The following is a 25347-nucleotide window of genomic DNA, read 5'->3' as shown; positions in this document are numbered from 1 at the left end:
GCTCTGGCACCCCAATGGTGGAACAAGCTCCCTCACGACGCCAGGACAGCGGAGTCACTCACCACCTTCCGGAGACACTTGAAACCCCACCTCTTTAAGCAATACCTGGAATAGGATAAAGTAATCCTTCTACACCCCCTTACCCCACCCCCCAAAAAAAGTTTTAAAAAAGTAAAGTGGTTGTCCCACTGGCTATCATAAGGTGAATGCACCAATTTCTCTGGATAAGAGCGTCTGCTAAATGACGAAAATGTAAATGTAAAAAATGACTGAGGTAACACTCTTACACAATGTGTTCTGTCTGTTCTGCCCTACAGTTCCATAACACTGTGTTACACTGACTCCACTCATGTTAAATGCCAGAATCACAAGGAAATGGCATATAGCAATTGTCTGGGACAATTATAAAGCAGTATAAACAGCCCTGTCATATCTTGTGTGTAGCTGTTATAAAGGACTTCCATACTGCAGTGTACACCCTCTTAACCATTTCTCTTTTTTTTTATAGACATTGGCCTCACAGGTATTTCATTATAAGTTTGGACCATAGTAAGAACACAATTCAAATATGTGAGTGTGATGATTTTAAGAGGATTGAGTAATCCCACCTCTGAACTCTTCTCCAATGCCCGGCTCTCCATGATCTCATACTCGACTTTGTGCCTCTCCTCCTTACTCTTCTGCTTCTTATCTGGTGGCAAGAGGAAAACAAAGTGTGATTGAGATGAGATGTGCAACAATACAACAGACTCCTATTACACTGCAGTAAACCCTGTGAGGATAATATCCCTATATCAAGTTCTCCTTTTCCTCTACTACATGCTGTGAACTAATGCAGCCGAAGTGGCGTCTCTCGGTCCCCAAACACACATAACCTGTTTGATCCAAGGATGGGAAACGACTTGGAAGACAATTGCAGGGGACAAATTAATTATTGTCGTACACAACCGCAACATGTCGGAGGTCAGGATATAGCATTACATTGTCGATGTTGTCTGGAGCGCCCTAGTGTGGTTGGGATAAGTGCTGTATTACTCATGGGGATGGCTCTGTTACGAGCACAGCAGCCAACACAGTGCCCTAATGTCATTTCCTGTACAAATGGAAACCTCCACAAAACCACATTGTCTAAATAACTGTCAGCGAAGCTCTGGGGTCATGCTGGACAAAAATGACAATTGTCATTTAAGTTTCTAATTTTCTTGTATACCGTCACAGTCGTGTAAAATTCAGTTGATCCTAACCACATTCTGTTTCATCCTGCAGCAGCTGGTTGAGCTTCTCTGCATCTATCCCAACCTTCAAAGCAGCTCAATCACAAAATCAATACAGCATGAAGAGAACATAGAGAGGCATCACCAGCTTGCAGAGGGAGGAGAAATAGTCCAAGAAATACAGAGGAAACAGAGAAGAAAGATTATTTTAAATGATATATTTTTAATTAAAGTCAAAGAAAAGAACGGGGATGGAAACATTAAAAGGAACACAGTTTTAGGAGCGCGGAAGAGAAGGAAGGAAGGAAGGAAGGAAGGAAGGAAGGAAGGAAGGAAGGAAGGAAGGAAGGAAGGAGGGAAGAAGCCAGGAAGGAAGAGGCTGACTTTGTTTGTTAGCATGTAGTTCAGTCCATGAAGATAGGAGAAGAATAAATCAGAAGGGGGCACTCTCTTACCTTCAATCGATACTGAATGATCTTTCACCTCCACACATGGAAGGTCTCCATCTTGGAGTTTAGGGTCCAGCAGTTGCACTTCAATAGGCTGCTCTTCATTAGATGTCTTTTCACAGCCCACACCGTTCTTCAAGGGCTCAGAGGGTAGTGGCTGTCCAAAACATACACTGTGGTGCATTTGACCAACCTGTAGGACAAAGCTGTTCCGGGGCAATGCTGGTGTCCCCCTAGGGGGCGGATGGCACTCCTCCCCTTTCTTGCACTTGAAGCAGTTTTCGTAAATGATAGTCCCCTTGTCCCCTTGTCTTGCTGAGTTCAGATCACGCAAAGGTCCACAGTTGATAACAGGTTGTTGGGATCTAAGCTCACGTCCCAAAGCAGAAGCCATTGATTCATAAAGATTCAGTTTGTTTGTCTTTGTACCTGGCTCTCCGGTTGTGCCGCCGTAGCCTAATAGGTCTGCTAAGAGGTCAGCTAATTTCCCCTTGCCTTTCTTCTGTAGAGCTGCTGGTCCCTCATTCCTCCTCTTTAGCTTCTCAGAGCTGTGATTGGTCACTGAGGCAGGTGAGGACATGGTCTCTGTAGTTTTCTTCAGTGCGTCAACCTTGATGTATTCTGAGGAGCTGCTGGTGGGTCTGCACGGGCACTTATCAATACTTTCACCTGCTGGATTTTCAAAATGGGAGGTTCTGAGGCAATTGCCAATCCTCAGTCCATAGGTTCTGTCCTTGGAGCTTAACGCATCTCCTTTCTAGTTACACAGATTAGGAAATCTGCACAACGGTTTAATAATTCATGGGATTCAGTCATAAGAACAAACTACTTATCTAAACATGCTGCAAAGTAAACACAGGTCTGAAAAATCAATTCATGCTTGGACAGGAATAATGAAGGGATATCATGGCATCGGGTGCGCGCGCACACACACACACACACACACACACACCTAGTGGAGCAGACTAACCTGGTATGGCTGGCATTGCTGAGCCCCCAGTGTAGGAGAGCGGGGTCCCCTGTGAGAAGATGAGGAAAGAGAACATCTTCAATAATTCTGACTAGACTAAACAGTGTCAGCAGGTACAGTTCCTTTCACAATATAATTTTTGTGCCAGAGTCTTTCAATTAGTATTGCTAGGGCATTGACTATTGGTAAAAACACGAGAGCTGCTATGGCTTATTCACATAGAGTTACAATTAGTTATTGGAACCCTTGGGCCCTTAACGGTCTTTGTTTTCCTAGCTGAGAGCTGAGGTTGAGTATTACAACTGTGTTGATAGATTTCCACCCACACAATGCTTTATCCCATAGGACTGGTGCTAGGCAACTAACCGATGAATTGTTGCACTGTAAGGCTGGAGCTTTACATCACTCATGGGAAATATATTTCAGAGACTGAAGGCTAGACTAAAGACAAGTCAGAGGAAACAAAATACATATAAATGGTTGTTTTCTCTCATATACGGGGTAGAAAAAAACATAAACATCAATTGAAGTGGTTTAATCAGAGTGAAACAGACCCGCTTTGACCAAAGAAGAGCACTTTGTTTTAAGATGTTTGAAATTCTGATGGTCTGACATTTTATTCATTAATTTGGATGTCTTTTCAATATAATCAAAAGCACTGCTTAATAAGAGGTATATTTTGGATGACTATAAAAAAAAAGATAAATGACTATAATCAGTTATTTTATTCCACAGAGAAGGTTTTATGAATAAATTGGGATCTAATCATGTGTCATACTCCTTATATGAATAAGTCCTCTTTCAAAGTATATGAGTATGAGGCTTTACGTTGTAAATCACTTGTAAACGAGATTCATCTTCAAAGATCAAACGGAAGGGCTATCCTTTCTTGTGGTTCCATAACAAGCCAAGACAGTGGAAAAAAAAGTTTGTAACGAGAAGAAGTTCAAATCAATTCCTTGCACTTGGATGACCTCAGAGAGAGAAGAAGAGTATCAGTTTGAAAAGCCCAAGACAACCCAGACTGATAGTACAATCCCAAAATGGAGGCCCAATTAGAAGAGCAGTAACTATGGTGACACAGATGCTCTTATGAAGACACTTCTTACAGAGATGGGAGTGTTTGAGAGACTATAAGAACAACATCTACGCACAGAAGAGCATTTCCTGACCTGCTTGAGTGAAAGGACAGCTAGAACCTCAAATGGTTAGTAGAGTGCACACCTTGCCAGACAGACAGGCAGCAAGACTGTTAATGTTCCAACACCAATTGCTGTGAGATTTCACAGAAAGGGCCATATTGACAGCAATAGCCGGCAACAGGTGATACCAAGATGACTAAGCCTTACTCGCAGTCATACAAACTGTTATAAAGACTTGTTACACAAGAGGAGCAGTTGGAGTTGGAAGGATATGCTATATGAGAGTGGGAGGGAGCTATGTTTTTGAATGCTAAAATTCAGATACAAACCAAAAAGGAGGCAATTGACATCCATTTTCCTATCAAAAACAGATTTTTTTGTGAATCTGAATGATGAAGTCTAATCGAAAGCTGCTGACAGTATCTTTGTACTTTGGTAGTTGGTACTCATGAGACAAACAAAGCAATTCTGAAGAAATTAAACATTTTGGTGCAAACTGTATCAATTTGATGATGATAAAAGTGAGACGAACCAGTTGAATACAGTCAATTGGATGAAAATAAACAAAGGGTACACTTTTCAACCATAGATTAATAGAAGTAAACAGGGCAGCATCTCAATTGTATTTCCTTAATTCATGTCTACACTCCTCGCCTCCTTCACAAAACGCATTGGAGGAGAGGATCAAAAGTTCCTCTACTCCAATAGGTTTTGAGAAGAGTCAGGAGAGAGGACACACAACCCAGCTAGCAGATTTGGTTCCTTGGAAGTTGTGGGAACGTACATTTTTGGTTTCTCGTTGGTTCTGGGAACGAAACCGTATGTTTTCTGACCAGTAAAACTGAACGTTTTTTAAATGTTCTGAGAACGGAAGTTAACATTTCGCCTGTTCTGGGACCGTTCATTTTGTAGTTGCAGGGTGGTTCTGAGAAAATAAATAATAGGTTATTTGAAGGTAATTAAATAACGTCCTGAGAAAATGTTTTAGTAAGAATGCTAGCTTAACTGTTTTGAACTGCAAGCACAGATAAGACATATGGAAATCAATTTGTTTATTCATTCAAACACATTTCTTTTTTATTGTGGCATGGGGGTCAGTGAGATTTGAACCTATGATCTTCTGTTCTCTATCCATATCTTAAAGCCACTGCCCCACCAGGATGGAGCTAGCATGCCATGTATTTTTTTACTCACACAAAGCTGTTCATTTTAGTCTATTCAAACAGATCACATTTCAAAGAAAACAAGCACTCATTAAGATCAGGTGTGGCCAATTAGTGGGTGTGGCTAACACAGCTGAACAAACTTAATGAGACAGAGGATAGAGAGAGTTTTGTTGACGCTGAGAATGGAATGTATATGTTTTTATAATAATTATTATTTTATTGGAACGTTTTCTTAATGTTCTGAGAACATGACTTTAAATAGAACCATGAGGAAAAATTCAGAAAACGTTACGCTAAAGTACTGTACATTTGTGGGAAGGTTGTATGCAAAATAACCATAGGACAACCACCCTTTCACCAAGCTCTAAGAAACATATGGTTCTCAGAACGTTATGTGCTAGCTGGGAAGGAATTAAGGAAATACAATAACCCCAGCTGTCTGTACCTTGAATCCTCCACAGGTGGAGCAGATGGTTAGGAGGGTTTTGGAGGCAGTGAGTTGGGAACTGCTGCATATCTGATGGGAGTCCGGGTGTTGACTGTCACTAGGCGGCGCCACCCTGCTCTTACTCTCCTCTGAGTGCCCCTGTAGGAGATCAGCCGTTGAGCGCCTGACAACAGTGTCCGAGCGACCCCCGAGAGGAGCCTCTTTCTCTCCCTGTGTTGACTTACACGATGGGGGTGATTGGGGTGAACTAGCCACGTGGTCCTTAGATGTTGTGGAGGTCTGGTGCCCCCTGGCCCCTCCTGTTCCCCCCTGCAGTAGATTCCGGGGGGTGTCATAGAGGTATCTCAGTGACGTGGGTACCTGGTACTCGTGTCCTGGGGCTGGGGGGCAGGTACAGGGGGCCAGGTCCAGGGCCAGGTGAGGGGGCAGGCTGAGCAGGGAGCCAAAGTCATCCCCCCCAGAGCCAATGTCCAGGCTACCCGCGTAGGAGGAGAAACTCCCAGAGTAGGAGGAGTGGCTTCCTGTGGCGATGCCGCTGTCGGACGAGCTCTGTCGACCAATCTCCTGCAGCTGCCGGGACCGAGGGGGCTTGGCTACTGCACGAGCTCCGCCCACCTGGATGACGGACAGTTTATCCTCGGCCTGTAAGGCCACCTTGGGCCCAGACTGGCCAATGATGGTCTCTGTGGGGGCGGAGCTTGTTGTGACAGGCTCAGTCCAAATGGCCAGCCGGCTGCCGATGCTGGAGTCTGATTGGCTGGTGTCGGAGGTGTCAGAGGAGCCTGATATGCTGCGGTCGTCTCCCGCCACAGACAGACCATACGTGGAGGAGGCTTCCAAAACAACATAAAAAAAACCAGATGATTTATTCTATAAAAATTATATTACTTATACACCTTATCTACACAAGCACATCAATAAAGCATAACTTCAGATTATCCAAAATAGGTCTCCTCACTTTCCTGACTGGTATTCACAGTCATAATACTCACAATAAATCAACAACATAAGACACATTTCTATATGACGCTATAGAAACTTACTTTTAGAAAGTTACATTAATGCAACAAGCACCATTACTGGGCAATGTCTAATTTCCCATGGATTAGTCATGAATAATACTAACTCTAATACATGTTCCATATGTTGTCGAAGGTAGATGAATGGTGAGCAGTGGATGCCTTTAAAGGGATAGTTCACTCATAAACTATATTGTAGTATTATGTTCATTAGCCCACTGTTAATACAATCCCCAAAAAACGGTGCATGTCAGCAGTCAAGTTTTCAAGATAGAGCACTTTCAGTACAGCGCAATAACGGTAATGATTTTGCATTGAAGGACAGGCTCTTTGTAATGGCTGGAATAGAATGAATGGTGAGGTAATGTACCTGTGCTGCTCTTGTGAGACAGCATGCTAAGGCGTTTCTCCAGCTCCTGGGCCTCATGGTTTACCCTCTCCTCAGAGTAGGCCTGGTTGGCGGCAGCGTTGGGGTCTGTCGGAGTGAAACACAACAGTATTCATTTTACTTTACCTTTATTTTACCAGCAGTCAACATAGTATCTATACCAAACCATAGCAATGATATAGTAATTCCAATAAACTATATTCTACTGCTCTTTGGTCATTTACTACAGTATCCTAAAATAATATATCCGTTTAGGCCCTTGTGAGACATTTCAGTAGAATGGACAAAATTCTGTTTATATCTGTTGATTAATAGTCAAAAGAAATACGTTTATTTTATGCCTGCTGCATTAGGTTAGTATTGAGGTGACACTGGGACAGCTGTGAACATAAATCACCATTGTGCCAATGAATCCTGCACCCGGCCCGCCACAGGAGTCGCTAGTGCGCGATGAGACAAGAACATCCCTGCCGGCCAAACCCTCCCCTAACCTGGACGACGCTGGGATAATTGTGCGCCGCCCCATGGGTCTCCCAGCTGCGACAGAGCCTGGACTCGAATCAGGATTGCTAGTGGCACAGCTAGCACTGCGATGCACTGCCTTAGACTACTGCGCCACTCGAGAGGTCCAAGTTGCGCTTTTGTCAAGATATACACTACCAGTCAAAAGTTTGGACACACCTACTCATTCAAGGGTTTTTCTTTATTTTTACTATTTTTTACATTGTAAAATAATAGTGAAGACATCAAAACTATGAAATAACACATAACAAAAAAGTGTTTAACAAATCAAAATATATTATATTTAGATTATTCAAATAGCCACCCTTTGCCTTGATAACAGCTTTGCACACTCTTGGCATTCTCTCAACCAGCTTCATGAGATCACCTGGAATGCATTTCAATTAACAGATGTGCCTTCTTAAAAGTTAATTTGTGGAATTTCTTTCCTTCTTAATGCGTTTGAGCCAATCAGTTGTGTTGTGTCAAGGTAGGGGGGGTATACAGAAGATAGCCCTATTTGGTAAAAGACCAAGTCCATATTATGGCAAGAACAGCTCAAATAAGCAAAGAGAAACAACAGTCCATCATTACTTAAGAAATTAAGGTCAGTCAATACGAAAAAGTCCAGTCGCAAAAACCATCAAGCGCTATGATGAAACTGGCTCTCATGAGGACCGCCACAGGAATGGAAGACCCAGAGTTACCTCTGCTGCAAAGGATAAGTTCATTAGAGTTACCAGCCTCAGAAATTGCAGCCCAAATAAATGCTTCACAGAGTTCAAGTAACAGACACATCTCAACATCAACTGTTCAGAGGAGACTGTGACAAATTGGACATTAGACTGGTGGAAATCTGTCCTTTGGTCTGGAGTCCAAATTTGAGATTTTTGGTTCCAACCGCTGTGGCTTTGTGAGACGCGGTGTGGGTGAACGGATGATCTCTGCATGTGTATTTCCCACCGTAAAGCATGGAGGAGGAGGTGTTATGGTGTGGGGGTGCTTTGCTGGTGACACTGTCGTTGATTTATTTAGAATTCAAGGCACGCTTAACCAGTATGCTTACCACAGCATTCTGCAGTGATACGCCATCCCATCTGGTTTGGGCTTAGTGGGACTATCATTTGTTTTTCAACAGGACAATGACCCAACACACTGTGTAGCCCTTACACAGCCCTTATTTGACCAAGAAGGAGAGTGAAGGAGTGCTGCATCAGATGACCTGGCCACCACAATCACTCGACCTCAACCCAATTGAGATGGTTTGGGATGAGTTGGACTGCAGTGAAGGCAAAGCAGCCAACAAGTGCTCAGCATATGTGGGAACTCCTTCAAGACCATTGGAAAAGCATTCCAGGTGAAGCTGGTTGAGAGAATACCAAGAGTGTGCAAAGCTGTCATCAAGGCAAAGGGTGGCTATTTGTTTAACACTTTTTTGGTTACTACATGATTCCATATGTGTTATTTCATAGTTTTGATGTCTTCACTATTATTCTACAATGTAGAAAATAGTAAAAATCAAGAAAAACCCTGGAATGAGTAGGTGTGTCCAAACTTTTGACTGGTACTGTATATCATAAGGATGTGGTACTGGAGATGTTAAACACTAATCCAATCGTTGTTGAGATCTGATATCCAGCGCAGCGTAAGGCGAGGCCAATGTCATCGTCAACCAATCCCATTTGTCAAATCCTTTCGGTCGAAATTCCAGCTAAACTTGGAGAGGACAGTTAAAACAGCATGCTTCTGAGGAAGAGCTACAAAAGTAAGTAAATAGCCGTATTAGACTGAAAATATATATAAGGTGATTAAACTGAAAACATGTAAGGTGATTTTGTCAAACTTGAGAGGCTCTCCATGTTCATTAGTTGCTCACTTAACATATTTGCTGCTACTTCACTCAATCCAGTGTTCAAAGTCTCCCTTCTTAACTGTTTTACATTCCCTGAGGCCAACCAGAAATGTTTCCTTGGCCAAGAATTCCCAGATTTTCATAAAACAGACACACATTTGGTCTCTCGTTTCAGCATGACAAAAATAGCCTATGGGCGCACTACAATTAGCTTGTTTGGGCTTTTTGTGTGGGGGAATAAACATGTATTAATGTCCAGCAAAATCATCCCTTTGTCCCGCATTTGGTTATTTTAAATGTGGTCACTCTAGCTGTGATCAACAGAAGGGTTACTAGTGTATACACAAGTTACATTTTCTCTAGCACACATCTAATAGGGCAGGCAGTATCAGTACAGGGTCCTGTTCAGTAGGAAGAAAACAGATCTTAAACGAAGTCAAACCGAAAAGGTAATACCTGAACGTATCCAATAAGAACACAGATTTTTGTTTTCCTATGCAAAACTTTTCGCTACGGTGTGCCCTACTGAACATGACCCAGTACTGAGAATGAGACGACCTCAAGTGCTAGCGTTATCGTTATGCTGTCACGTCGCCCTCTATCTGTGAGGGTGAGAATGCCAGGCCTTTAGCGAGGTAATAGAGAACAGGGTCACACAGGGGTACACCTTGCTGTTTGTGCAACACTACATGTGTTTATTAATAGCACTGCTTGCCACGTGGCCCCTGTGGTACGCGTAATGGAGATGGTGTGGCTACGGATCGTTAGTACTGCGCTGAGGATCTAATGTAAGTTACCTTAGTCCCAACCCAAGGTCAGCTGTTATTGGTAAGTTACATTGATTTCCTGGTCAACCCATATTTTGTCAAGGGTAATTTCCAAGGGTCATTGTCATTTATATTGTGCAAGTAGAGGGCAAAATGACATACAAATGGCAAAAGACTACCTCGAGAATTTCAAATGGATTGCCATTTATGTGATACCGGCATATCTAACGGTTAATGAAAAGACTGCAATCAACTGGACGTAACAGCTGGCATCTGCTTCAGCGTCTTGTCAACAACCCTGTTCCCTTGCACGAGAAGGGACAGTGGTGTTTACAGGAGAGTAGGGAGGAGAGAGAGAGAGAGAGAGAGAGAGAGAGAGAGAGAGAGAGAGAGAGAGAGAGAGAGAGAGAAATGGGGGGCAAAGCAAGGGGAAAATGTGAAAGAGACAAAGCAAGAGATAGAGAGAGAGAACGAGAGAGAGAGGGGCACTGAGTGTGTGCTAGTGGTGGGGGAGAGCAGGGGACACAGGAATTCTGGGGATGAGGTTACACACATGCCCAGAGTGATTAGAAGGGTTTGGTGCGCTCTGCTTGTGTGAACTGTGACTTTGACCTCCCGCTCTCCCTCTGACATCGTCCCCTGCTATTTATTCTACTACGGACTACAATAATAGGAGATGAGCTCAAGGCCTGATTGGCCGAGGGGATGTGTGAAACCAGGAATACCCAGTGGGACAAGCCACAGCTGCAGCGCCCACACTAACCCCTCTCTCACGACGCAACAGACTATGCAGAGGTGACTGGATTGAATTTGCTGCTATAATTACAGTTAGTACAGTGGTTATCCTATTACATATATATAAGGTGGCCCCGTTGTATACGCTGCTTACGGTACAGTTAGTCCAGTGGTTATCAGATTATATTCACTAATATTATGGTCTGTACCCAGATAATCCAATTATGTATAAAACAGCTGTCAGTCATAATGCTGTTGGATCCAAGTACATTGGATGGAATCCATGGGACTCAGTGTAACAACCTCTGGAAGTGGCTGCATTCCAGAAAGCACATGGTGGGCTACTATTATAGTGAGGATAAATCCCACACAAAGTATCTCTTGAAGAACGCTTAATTTTAATTAAGACAGCAAATGTTCAATTTAAGTGTTTGCCAAGTCAGAAGGCGAAAAGACAATGGATAATATACCTCTACATAACTTACCTCAGAATGACCACAAGGATACATTGAGGCTACATTTCATCCATATTCTCCATTTAAATTGCCCAGAAATGTGATAAAAATACTCCTAACTCCCATATGTCCTGTCCTATAAATTCACCACCCTGGTCTGTATGTACTTGTTTGGGCAAGCCGTATAGCTAGCCGCGACAACGCAGCAGTAAACACCTTTGGTACTGACCTGGCAGGATTGGCCGCAGTCCAAAAGGGCCTCTGGTGGGGGAGATGCCCCTGACGATGCAGTCGAACAGAAAGCTGATCTGCTCGCCCTCCATGGACGATAGGAAGAAGACGCCAGCCCCTGTAGGAAACACACATAGTCCGCCGGCTTAATGTCACATTTCACTCTTTAGATAGAATGTTTTACCACATCCCTCTGGGTCAATTATAACTGGATGGAAGTAGAGTACAGAGATACATCTTTGTACTGGCCAGTTGGCACACAAGCACACCAATAGCTAGCACCCATTCATTTTGTTTACAGACTGAATGGACCACTCTGGATTGTCATCCATCTGCAAATTGACGTCCATTTCAACTTAGCCAGATAGTGAAATAAGAGCAGCCTTGAACTTCTTTAGATATTAAAAAACTGCTGAGTTTAAATTATGTTAACCCACTACATTCCAGAATACAGATGTATGATCTTAATTTGAGCCAGTTTGCTACAGCAGGAAAATAATCCTGCAGCAACAGAAAATAAAAACGCAACATGCAACAATTTAAAAGATTTTACTGAGTTACAGTTCATACTCATTAGGCCCTAATCTATGGATTTCACATGACTGGGAATACAGATATGCATCTGTTGGTCACAGATACATAAAAAAATAAGGTAGGGCCGTGGATCAGAAAACCAGTATCTGGTGTAACCAGATAATTTGCCTCTCCTTCACATAGAGTTGATCAGGCTGTTGATTGTGGAATGTTGTCCCATTGTGGAATGTTGTCCCACTCCTCTTCAATGGCTGTGCGAATTTGCTGGATATTGGCGGGAATTGGAACATGCTGTCGTCCACATCTATCCAGAGCATCCCAAACATGCTCAATGGGTGACATGTCTGGTGAGTATGCAGACCATGGAAGAACTGGGACATTTTCAGATCCTTGCGACATGGGGCTGTGCATTATCATGCTGAAATATGAGGTCATGGCGCTGGATGAATGGCAAGACAATGGGCCTCAGGATCTCGTCACGGTATCTCTGTGCATTCAAATTGCCATTGCTAAAATGAAATTGTGTTAGTTGTCCGTAGCTTATGCCTGCCCATACCATAACCCCACTGCCACCATGGGGCACTCTGTTCACAACGTTGTCATCAGCAAATCGCTCGGCCACACAACGCGGTTGTGAGGCCAGTTGGACGCACTGCCAAATTCTCTAAAACAATGCTTATGGTAGATATATTAACATAAAATTATCTGGCAACAGCTCTGGTGGACATTCCTGCAGTCAGCATGCCAATTGCACGCTCCCTCAAAACTTGAGACATTTGTGGCATTGTGTTGTGTGACAAAACTGCACATTTTAGAGTGGCCTTTCATTGTACCCAGCACAAGGTGCACCTGTGTAATGACCATGCTGTTTAATCAGCTTCTTGATATGCCTTAACTGTCAGGTGGATGGATTATCATGGCAAAGGAGAAATGCTCACTAACAGGATATGTAAACAAATTTGTGCACAACATTTGAGAGACATATGTTTTTTGTGTGAATGGAACATTTCTGGGATCTTTTATTTCAGGTCATGAAACATGGAACCAACACTTTACATGTTGTGTTTATATTTTTGTTCCGTGTAGTATGTGGATTTTTGTAGAGCTTGATACATTTTTCGTTAGGGCAAATTAAGTCTTTAGAAGCCTTTTCAAACCTTGAATACACTACAAGTTTGCATTTCCTGCTGTGATCAAAATAAGATCCTACATCTGTATGCTAAATAACCTAAGGCTAAATAAAGCCTCACACAACACAAATGAACAGTCAAAAATCAAGATCTCTGATATACAGCTCTGGTCACTCAAAATGTCAAATTCAAAGTGTAAAGGTGGTGAAGGGCGCAAGGGTGTGAGGGTTAATGGGTCAGGACCTCTCCTGCCCTCTTGCCCTCCCTGCTAACAGCCAAGGCTGCTAACCATCATTCCCAAGTCCAAGACACACCAGGGGGTGTCACCAAAAGGGTCCTTCTGTCACCTGGTCCTGAGACCACCCACCACAGAGCTACCCCCTGTCACATTCTTTAGATGCCACCGACCCTAAGAAGGGATCAGAGGTTAGCAGCTAAGACCACTCAGATGTTTACACTGAGGGGGACTCAAGACGTATGTTACAACCAGTGGGGTCGGTGCCGTTTAAGATGAGGGAGGACGCTAATTTTTTTCATGAGCATGGCCTTATTTCTATTACAGCATATTGGATGACATCCATAGCTTTAGGCTACTACATGATAATCACATTTTCCCTATACCCAGGTTGCTACAACCTAGCCTATGAATTAAAGTTTACAACGTAGGTGCACATGTCGAGAGAAATTTGAAGGTGACAGACACTTACACATTCAATACCGCCTTGCACAATCTTGCCTGCATTAAGCTGATCTAGGGTGTAATCATTAGTCCAACAATTGCAAACGAGAGTTTCTATTGGACAAAACTAGCTGTCCTCTGTCTACACCATGGTGCTACCCTACAGAGTGCTGTTGAGGCTACTGTAGACCTTCATTGCAAAACAGTGTGTTATAATCAATTATTTGGTGACGTGAATATACTTAGTATAGTTTTATCTAAAAAGAATAACTAATGTTTCACTATTTTTATTTCTATGAAATTCACTGAGGAGGATGGTCCTCCCCTTCCTCCAATGAGGAGCCTCCACTGGTTACAACATCTCCTGTCTGCAGTAATCTGTTGTCGTCTATCATCCTGTTCTGAGTAAAATGGCCAATTCAAAAGGTTAGTTAATAATCTCACTTGAGTATCATTTACAGTATGAATGGGTTCAATAGCTGCAATGTCTACTACTGCATCGATTTATTTCAGTACATGAGTGCAAAGTCCTCTGTCATTGAGTGATGCTTTGAATGAATGAGTGGAATGAGTGGTGCTTTGAGGACAACTCAAGGCTCCGGCTACAACAACAACAACAACAACAACAACAAGCAACAGGTGAGATAACTAACTTCCTTAATGATGACATCATGAAAAGGCTTCAACAAAGCTAAGCAGCACACATCACACACTCCCCACCCCCACCCTAACTTAATGGACATCTCCACTTCTACCTTATAAAGTCAGAACCATATGACCAAACCAAGGCGCCGTCATTCGCTGGGGGGACAGGTTTTTAGACAAGCGTGTAAATAAGTTATGCGGCGAAGCAACGAGAGTCAATGTTAGTCCTCTTATTTTTACCCAGGCTCAGTGGCAGTTGACAGTCTTCCAAGCAGCGGCCATTAACTGACACCAGCACCAGGAGATGAAAGCACTGAGTGAGAACTAAGTCATATAACAACACACTTACTACTGTCCATCTGCACTCAGACGGCCCTGTCTCTGCTCCTTAAAAGCATTGTTAAAGCTCTTTATTTCTCAACGGAAATATCCTGGGTTTTGAAGTAGTATCTTTGGTCAGATGTCAAATGCAGGTATCATTATTTTATCCAAGATAAAAGACAGGGTGATTCTACATACTTTGATCAGCTCTATAAAAAACAGATTCTTTCCCCCACCAGTATAGCTTTGTTACCCATCCCTGTTTCCATTGCCATAACATGGCTTTGAAATGTCTCAGTTTTGATATTTGACAACACTGGGAGTTGTTATAGACGGACGCTGAGCCTGGCCTTGAAGAAAGTCTACATGGGAAAGACTGAAGAGGCCAGTTCACCACCAGACACCATGCAGCAACATTACCCCCAAACCAGAGGTCCAGTAACACTGTAGCCCCACTTCTCCATCTGCTGCGACAACGGACACTACATGACCAAAAGTATGTAGACACCCCATTCCAAAATCATGGCCATTAATATGGAGTTGGTCCCCCCTTTGCTGCTATCACAGCCTCCACTCTTCTGGGAAGGTTTTCTACTCAGCCACAAGAGCATTAGTGAGGTCGGACACTGATGTTGGACGAATAGGCCTGGCTCGCAGTCGGTGTTCCAATTCAAGATCTTCCACACCGATCTCGACAAACCATTTCTGAATGGACCTTGCTTTGTTGATGGGGGCATTGTCATGCTGAAACAGGAAAAGGCCTTCCCGAAACTATTGCCACAAAGTTGGAAGCACAGAATCGTCTAGAATGTCATTGTTAGCTGTAGCATTAAGATTTCCCTTCACTGGAACTAAGGGGCCTATGTATTCGGGCATATGCCGTTCTCCTGGCATCCGCCAAACCCAAATTTCGTCCGTAGGACTGCCAGATGTTAAAGCGTGATTCATCACTCCAGAGAATGCATTTCCACTGCTCCAGAGTCCAATGGCGGCGAGCTTTACACCACTCCAGCCAACGCTTGGCATTGCGCATGGTGATCTTAGGCTTGTGTGCGGCTGCTCGGCCATGGAAACCCATTTCATGAAGCTCCAGAGGAACATTTATTTAGCTGATGTTGCTTCCAGAGGCAGTTTGGAACTCTGTAGTGAGTGCTGCAACCGACGACAGGCGATTTTTACGCGCTATGCGCTTCAGGACTCGGCGGTCCCGTTCTGTGAGCTTGTGTGGCCTACCACTCCGCGGCCAAGCTGTTGTTGCTCCTTGACATTTCCACTTCACAATTACAGTACTTACAGTTGACCGGGGCAGCTCTAGCAGCGCAGAAAGTTGATGAACGGTCTTGTTGGAAAGGTAACTGAGCTCTTCAGTAAGGCCATTATACTGCCAATGTTTTTCTATGGAGATTGCATGGCTGTGTGCTTGATTTTATACACCTGTCAGCAATGGGTGTGGCTGAAATAGCCGAATCCACTAATTTGAAGGGGTGTCCACCTACTTTTGTATATATAGTGTATCTCTGGAATGCGTGCCCTTCAAGACACAAACATTCAGATGCGCCCATGTATACAGTGCATTCGGAAAGTATTCAGAACCCTTGACCTTTTCCACATTTTGTTACGTTACAGCCTTTTCTGAATTTTTTTTAAATAAATAATCCTCATCAATATACAGTGCCTTGCAAAGGTATTCATCCCCCTTGGCATTTTTCCTATTTTGTTGCATTACAACCTGTAATTTAAATGGATTTTTATTTGGATTTCATGTAATGGACATACACAAAATAATCAAAATTGGTGAAGTGAAATAAAAAAAATAACTTTCAAAAAATTATAAAGAATAAATAACGGAAAGTGTTGCGTGCATATGTATTCACCCCCTTTGCTATGAAGCCACTAAATAAGATCTGGTGCAACCAATTACCTTCAGAAGTCACATAATTAGTTAAATAAAGTCCACCTGTGTGCAATCTAAGTGTCACATGATCAGTCACATGTTCTGAAAGGCCCCAGAGTCTGCAACACCACTAAGCAAGGGGCACCACCAAGCAAGAGGCACCATGAAGACCAAGGAGCTTTCCAAACAGGTCAGGGAGAAGTACAGATCAGGGTTGGGGTTATAAAAAAATATCATAAACTTTGAACATCCCATATGGCAATATGGCACCACAACAAACCTGCCAAGAGAGGGCCGCCCACCAAAACTCACGGACCAGGCAAGGAGGGCATTAATCAAAAAGGCAACAAAGAGACCAAAGATAACCCAGAAGGAGCTGCAAAGCTCCACAGCAGATATTGGAGTATCTGTCCATAGTACCACTTTAAGCCGTACACTCCACAGAGCTGGGCTTTACAGAAGAGTGGCCAGAAAAAAAAATAAGCAAACATGTTTGGTGTTCGCCAAAAGGCATGTGGGAGACTCCCCAAACATATGGAAGAAGGTACTCTGGTCAGATGAGACTAAAATTGAGCTTTTTGGCCATGAAGGAAAACGCTATGTCTGGCACAAACCCAACACCTCTCATCACCTCGAGAACACCATCCCCACAGTGAAGCATGGTGGTGGCAGCATCATGCTGTGGGGATGTTTTTCCATCGGTAGGGACTGGGAAACTAGTTAGAATTGAAGGAATGAGGATGGTGCTAAATACAGGAACATTCTTGAGGGAAACCTGTTTCAGTCTTCCAGAGATTTGTGACTGGGACGGAGGTTCACCTTCCAGCAGGACAATGACCCTAAGCATACTGCTAAAGCAACACTCAAGTGGTTTAAGGGGAAACATTTAAATATCTTGGAATGGCCTCGTCAAAGCCCAGACCTCAATCCAATTGAGAATCTGTGGTATGACTTAAAGATTGCTGTACACCAGCAGAACCCATCCAACTTGAAGGAGCTGGAGCAGTTTTGCCTTGAAGAATGGGCATAAATCCCAGTGGCTAGATGTGCCAAGCTTATAGAGACATACCCCAAGAGACTTGCAGCTGTAATTGCTGCAAAAGATGGCTCTACAAAGTATTGACTTTGGGGGGGGGGGGGGGTGAATAGTTATGCATGCTCAAGTTCTGTTGTTTTGTCTTATTTCTTGTTTGTTTCACACACAAAAATATTTTGCATATTCAAAGTGGTAGGCATGTTGTGTAAATCAAATGATACAAAACCCCAAAAAATCATACTTACATAAATATTCAGACCCTTTGCTATGAGACTCAAAATTGAGCTCAGGAGCATCCTGTTTCCATTGATCATCCTTGAGAAGTTTCTACAACTTCATTGGAGTCCACCTGTGGTAAATTCAATTGAATTGACATGATTTGGAAAGGCACACACCTGTCTATATAAGGTCCCACAGTTCACAGTGCATGTCAGAGCAAAAACGAAGCCATGAGGTTGAAGGAATTGTCCGTAGAGCTCTGAGACAGGATTGTGTCGTGGTACAGATCTGGGGAAGGGTACCAAAACAATTCTGCAGCATTGAAGGTCCCCAAGAACACAGTGGTATCCATCATTCTTAAATTGAAGAAGTTTGGAACCACTTAAACTCTTCCTACAGCCCGGACAAACTGAGCAATCGGGGGAGAAGGGCCTTGGTCAGAGAGGTGACCAAAAACCCAATGGTCACTCTGACAGACCTCCAGAGTTCCTCTGTGGAGATAGGAGAACATTCCAGAAGGACAACCATCTCTGCAGCACTCCACCAATCAGACCTTTATGGTAGAGTGGCCAGACGGAAGCCAATCCTCAGTAAAAGGCACATGACAGCCCGCTTGGAGTTTGCCAAAAGGCACCTAAAGGACTCTCAGACCATGAGAAACATGATTCTCAGGTCTGATGAAACCAAGATTGAACTCTTTGACCTGAATGCCAAGCATCACATTTGGAGGAAACCTGGCACCATCCCTACGGTGAAGCAAGGTGGTGGCAGCATCATGCTGTGGGGATGTTTTTCAGCGGCAGGGACTGGGAGACTAGTCAGGAACGAGGGAAAGATGAACGGAGCAAAGTACAGAGAGTTCCTTGATGAAAGCCTGCTCCAGAGCACTCAGGACCTCAGACTGGGGCGAAGGTTCACCTTCCAACAGGACAACAACCCTAAGCACACAGCCAAGACAATGCAGGAGTGGCTTCGGGACAAGTCTCTGAATGTCCTTGAGTGGCCCAGCTAGAGCCCGGACTTGAACCCGATCTAACATCTCTGGAGAGACCTGGAAATAGCTGTGCAACGACACTCCCCATCCAACCTGACAGAGCTTGAGAGGATCTGCAGAGAAGAATGGGAGAAACTCCACAAATACAGGTGTGCCAAGCTTGTAGCGTCATACCCAAGGCAACTCAAGGCTGTAATCGCTGCCAAAGGTGCTTCAACAAAGTACTGAGTAAATGGTCTGAATACTTATATTTCATGTATTTTATTTTGCAAAACAAATTACAAACCTGTCATTATGGGGTATTGTGTGTAGATTGATGAGTGAATAAAACTATTTTATCCATTTTAGAATAAGGAAAAATGTGGAAAAAGTGAAGGGGTCTGAATACTTTCTGAATGCACTGTAGATCCCATGTACACACAAAAAAATTTCCCGTCTTTGAAAAAGGGATGTGCTTTCCTTTTTTTTTTACGACACATGGATTGGAAAACGTTCCCCGATGTGACCTTCACGATATTAAGTTGCGCCTCTAGCAGAAGATTGAATGGAGCTAAATAAATCACGGATCACATACTGGAGTCTCGTGTTTCCAGTGGATCGTGTGTATTAATATTGCTCTGATGTCTTCAGCTATGCGGCGTACTTTGCGTGCCTGTCTGTGTCCACTCCAGGTGTTGACACGCATCCATTCCCCCTCTAACGGTTTTGTGTCTATTTCAGGATGTAAACTGCAAAATACCATACCGCAAATCACATACACATGTTAATGTGAGTTGGACCCAAGGACAGCTACACTGGAGTCAGAAAAATGAAGAAACACCCAGCAACTCTGTTCATCCCTCTAGTCACTAGTTGTAATTCCGACACTAATGTTCTCTATCTGAAAGATGCCAGCTGGCACGCTGTACCAACAGGGTAGAGGACTCAAAGAGTAAAAACCCATGGAAGTGTAATGATTTAAATCCTCCGAATGCCAAATGTGTCTTTCATGCTCTCAATGAAAACACGGTTGAAGTCCCAAAGATGAGATAAATCATAGAAACATGTCAGTTAGACCAACTTGTGGTGTGATACAACAGGCTGAAAGAACATGTCAACATACTCTGCATGTGAATCAGGCATGAAACTGATAGAGAGAAATAAAACTAGACAAATGCTTAGATGTGTAGTTTGAATTAACTTCTGTAACTGTCCACTTTCCTGTCATTAAATCCCCTCATCATCATAGATCAATCAAATGAAGCCTTTAGTCCTTTCAAAGTACCCAATGGTCATCGGAAATAATAACCATCATATACAGTATAACCTACATGAAATGCCACAATGCCACATTCAACTTGAATTTGAGTCCATCACAGTTTTACTGTGGGGGATGATTTCCTGTTGCCACATACTGTTATGTACTGTATTGGATAGTATTCTTATGACTCGCTCAAGCAAATACATCCTCTTTATTACTTCCATAATACTTCATCAGATCACATAGAGATAGATGTTTGTGTCAGTTCTTAGAAAACAGTCCAAGATTAATCTTATAGGCCATTGGGCTTAGGTTCAAAGGATCCACATGCTGAAGCCAAATGTCAAACTGGAAAGCACCAATGACAACGCCACTCTTCTTTTTCGTGAGACAATAACAGCACAATGGTTAATAGACGTAGCGCAACAACAACAGCGACATCAATCAACTCACAGTAGCCGCAGCGTGTTCCCCCCTCAAAGACGAAGCCATTTGGTACAGGCCCATATCTGCGCAGGTCCGGGAGGTTCCACTGGCCGATGATAACAGGGGGGATGTCCCTGGCCAGAACCAATAGGTTGTTACACAAGTGAAGAATCGCAGGCCCGCTCTCCAACTTGGTGCCTGGTAAGATGCCAACGCTAAACCTGTGGACTGGACAGAGAAGAACATAAGTTGAAAACCACTTAAATACAAGACAAAAACAAATTAGGTCATTGACTTAATAAAAACATCCCATTATAGACTATGCCTCCCTCGGCTTCAATGGTAGCCAATAACTATAAAGGGATAGAGAAAACTATTTAATTCCAAACATTATTGCTCCAGTGTGGCTTTGATTTAACTGCACAATAAAAAGAAGGGGAAACAGTTGAGCGCATTGAGAGTGAGATCAGTAAGCTGAGAGTGAGATCAGTAAACTGAGAGTGAGGTCTGTAAGCTGAGAGTGAGATCAGTAAACTGAGAGTGAGGTCTGTAAGCTAAGAGTGAGATCAGTAAGCTGAGAGTGAGATCAGTAAGCTGAGAGTGAGATCAGTAAGCTGAGAGTGAGGTCTGTAAGCTAAGAGTGAGATCAGTAAGCTGAACTAAGAACAGAGTAGAGCTCAGATCTGAAGCCCAAATGTAATCAATCAGAGCCTATCATAAACAACAACGTAATTGAGTCAATATTTTTGCTAATGAGCAACATAAGAGGAAAGGCAGGCCTGGCCAGGGTAGTAACGTGTGTTGTGTGTCTGTTTATCTATGTTTTAAGTGGTGTGTGTGTGGGTGTGTGTGTGTGTGTGTGTGTGTGTGTGTGTGTGTGTGTGTGTGTGTGTGTGTGTACCCGCACGTGCGCGTTTGGATTTTAAGTGTTTGAGAAACAGTGAATGAGTATGTGTATAGGTGGGAGTACCTCGATGCTAAACAGTAACTACATTAAAACACATGACTGATACCGGTGAGTAAACTCTGTTAGGTGAGAGATTGATGGCTTCGATGATGAGAAAATGTCGGCCAGTCCCGGCATGTCATCGCTCAGTTTGAGAGAGATTCATGGGGTGACACAACTCACAACAAAAGCACACAGCCACGGGCTGGCAGGTGACATTTCTACGTGCCTGGCCACACTTCACACCAAAGCACGGCAATCACCACACACACACACACACACACACAGTGGAACACACACACAGTGGAGTGGAACAGGCACACATTGGCATACACATTGTACACACACACACACACAAATTGGCATAAACTTTGGGGACACACACACAGGGCAGCTGTGATATGTTCGCATGACCATTCCAATTATACTCCACACAATAGATTCATTACCTCTGTGATTTGTGACCTCTTTTACACTCATTTGTTCCACAACACAATTCAGTTGGACTCAATTGGACTCAATTGCCTTATTAAACTTTGAAAACAACATCCGAGCATAGAAAAGTCTAAACACATGTAAATGAATTGGTATTTCCAGGTGCTGACAGGGATATGAGTAGATACAACCCGTAATACCCCTTGTTTCCATACTAAATCAGTTATCAAATGGACATCTAAAACATCTCACTGTAACACATCTAAAACACCTCACTGTAATATTATTTGGTTTGATGCCCATGTTACATAAATCCATATTACACAACACATGGGTCACCCAGAAGAGTATGTAATTGGAGAACACTGTCAACAAGGACCTACGCATCAGACTACCTGTTGCCTAGGCTGTAGCAGATACCGATGTGCCAGGTCAAGTTATACCAAGCTGATTTGATGCAACGCCTCACAGAGTATTACATATTATCTACTAACTACCTGGTGGCATAATACTCTCTTAGCCCCAGGCTTTGTTTTGGCCCCATGTAATTCAACCATAGAAACACAAAAGCATAAGAATTTGGGCCAAACCCTGTTGGGAGTTAAAACTTCAAAGTGGAAAAGACCTATGGTATGGACACCAATTAATCTATTCTTAGGTTGTAAAAACCAAAAGAAATTTAAAAAAAAAAGCCAAATCTAGTGCAGAAACAAAACCCCAAATTAATTTACGCTCCCAAAAGTGATGTTTGGTTGTAATCAAGTTTAGAAAAGAAACCATCCCACCTTCTCCCAGACTGTAGCGGACGCGGATGTCCCAGGCCAGCAGAGCCTCCTTGCCGTCGAAGCCCAGCACGGCAACCTGGCTCAGGCAGAGGATGGCCAGTGTGTAGCTCACCCCCTCATAGGAGAGACCTGTCTCCAGACCACAGATATCCTCCAAGGTGATGCTGCCCTTCTCCCGGTGGCCCTGGGCTTTATCCGACTTGTCTTTGTAGACCAGAAGTACCAAACAGTCTAAGAAAATGGGGAGAGAAGAGAGAACATAACAAAAACCTTACGTTTCACAAAGTATTGATGGTCTATAACATTTGTATCCTACAACATACAGGGTCAGTTTCCTGGACACAGACTAAAACTTAAAAGCATGTTCAAAGGAAATCTCCATTGAATGTGCTTTTTAGTCCAGGACTAGTCTTAATCTGTGTCCAGGAACCTGGCTCACAGTCTAAAAGCAGTCCTAGTTGTTGGTGAATGTTGAGGCTAAGCATGACAGGAACTTAAATACAACCAGAAAAGTGTGTTATACATTGAGTTATCATAGTATTGAGAAACCTTCCAGGGAATAGGGTGGAGTGAGAATCAATTTGAGCTTTTAAAAAACAGGTATTCCTGGAACAGTTAGGCTAAAAAGTTAAACTGTGTATTGTATTGTATCATATCGTATCGTATCGTCCTGTTCTGTATTGTATTGTACTGTACTAAATTGTAGTGCAGTGTATTGTACCGACTGTTCGGATGTGAGAGGATGATATGCGGGGAAAATGTGAGTTCTTATACCCAGACTTCAGTGCATCCCTGCTGTCTAGGGAAGAAATACGGCTGAAATAAATGGACCATATTGTCTAGCCTGCTTCTAAAAGATCAAAAGGACTCTGACATCACTATAATATCCTGGAAGGCTACAATCAACACAATAACTCAATAAGCAACTTTTGCACTTTCAGCCAGCCTGTTGACAGCACCTGGCTCCTGTAAGACATGGCTAAATCACATAATAGGCCTATGCCATTTAAAACATGCTGATTGTTCTTTAGTCCAGCCTCATCATCACTCAAGGTGATAAAACAATAACAGGCCTACTGTAAGTACCAGTACCCCTTGACATAGCATGAATGTCAGAGGGTAGCCTACAGTTATCTTGGGTGCTTGGCATTTACTGTGGCTGTACAGGCACGATGAAGACAGACAGTAGTCAGTGACAGAGGCCTCCTCACACCTCTCTTTGGCACTTTCGAAGTACAATCACAGTGTCAACTGACAAAACAATACCTTTTATTATCTCTGTCACACGCACGCTGGCGCCAAGCGCGCACACACACACACACACACACACACAGCTCATGCATGACTGTGGACAGCTGAGATAACAGGGACTTCAAAGGGATGAGGAATAGTTGCATCCAACCTCGGCCTAGTCCATTAAACACCTAGGGACGGGCAGAGCCCAGATAGGCAAAGAGAAGGAGGATTTAGTGTAACACAATATGGCCGCTCCATCTATTTCCACTGCGGTTACATAATCAAAGTGTGGATGAACATGAAAGCCCATATCTTTGTGAGTTAACCCACTTAAAAGCATGAAATGTCAGTCAATGGTGCAAAAGAGTTGGCGCCCGCTGCCCTGCAAGTCTTCAATGCATGCAAATCATGTCCACTTGAGAATAGTAGGCTACTCATGTGGTGACCCACAATCACAATAACATGCACTGAAGGAAAGTCAACACTTCACCAGAGTGCATTTACTATTATATATGAACATATAATAAATAAACACAATAATAATAATAATAATAATAATAATAATAACATAGTAAAGGTAATCACTTCCAATCAGAAGACTAAACTACTATAGTTTAAACTACAGACATTTACATTTAACTATAGGCCTACATTTCCTACATTGTATTTCCAGCTTAATTGACTGATATGCATGGTTATAAACCAGTTATAAACACATGCAGCAGCAGCCTCTAAATGTAGCCTAGTAGCCTACCAGAACACATGAACTTTAATACAGGGGCCACCGGGATAGCCAAAGTTATGAATGAGCAACCTGAAATTAGAACCTATCGTCAGCACAGTGGCCTATGCATTAGAAAATATTTCATTCCATGGCATTCAGTAATGCAACTATGTTTCCAGTTGCTTTTCATTTGGGATGTTTAGCAAATGACAAGCAGAAAGTTATTTATCGATTTACTAGGGTAGTAAATAGACCACAGCAGTAAACTTTCGAATCGAATGGTTTTAAATTACCACATAAATGTAACGAAGACAAACATTGTAAAGCTGTACGCTGTTATTCCAGAAACGTGTATGGTATTACGCGCTTTGAAATGTAGAACAGAATGAGCGACGTACCTGCTACAGGCGATGGCTTGCGAAGTACGACCCACCTAGTCTTCCACTGAAAGAGATAACGGTACAAAATAGACGCTAGTGTTAAAATGCGGTATAACTTCGAAGCACATGCAAATTCAATTAACTATTTCGTTTTGTAAACACCTTTTTTCCATCTCTGAATTTGACATATCCTTCCACGACAACCGTATCCGTCATCTTCAGTCATGGTTCCAAACAGCTGCAGTGTCGCTGTCCCGTGCCCGAATGAGCGGTCACTTTCAAAATAGCTTTAGACTACTGGTGAGGGGCACACACTCACCCATTGTACACGCGCGTCGTGCACCCCCCTCTGGCACCAACACACAAAACCGCACCCACCCAATTAA

General features: G+C 43.1%; 1 protein-coding gene across 2 annotated transcripts in view; it reads right to left on the bottom strand.

Annotated features, from left to right (window-relative positions):
• Positions 1–25213, bottom strand: part of LOC311112913 (protein Dok-7-like) — a 48405-nt gene extending 23192 nt beyond the window's left edge. Inside the window, exons 1-10 of one of the 2 annotated variants that reach the window (XM_084156053.1) lie at positions 25124–25213; positions 24980–25025; positions 22622–22852; positions 20483–20683; positions 11336–11455; positions 6779–6883; positions 5387–6222; positions 2634–2682; positions 1670–2335; positions 609–691 (exon numbers count right to left, since the gene is read on the bottom strand). In XM_084156053.1, the coding sequence (XP_084012179.1) occupies positions 609–691; positions 1670–2335; positions 2634–2682; positions 5387–6222; positions 6779–6883; positions 11336–11455; positions 20483–20683; positions 22622–22852; positions 24980–25025; positions 25124–25177 (2391 nt within the window). In that variant the 5' untranslated portion in view covers positions 25178–25213. The remainder of the gene's footprint in view (positions 1–608; positions 692–1669; positions 2336–2633; positions 2683–5386; positions 6223–6778; positions 6884–11335; positions 11456–20482; positions 20684–22621; positions 22853–24979; positions 25026–25123) is intronic. The other variant, XM_084156054.1, reaches the window with a different exon arrangement.
• Between the last annotated feature and the right edge of the window lie 134 nt (positions 25214–25347).

Source organism: Coregonus lavaretus, assembly GCF_964263955.1.
Source record: "Coregonus lavaretus genome assembly, chromosome: 39".
NCBI lineage: Eukaryota > Metazoa > Chordata > Actinopteri > Salmoniformes > Salmonidae > Coregonus > Coregonus lavaretus.
Note: the sequence above shows the minus strand (reverse complement) of the source record. Positions and strands in the feature narration are given on the sequence as shown.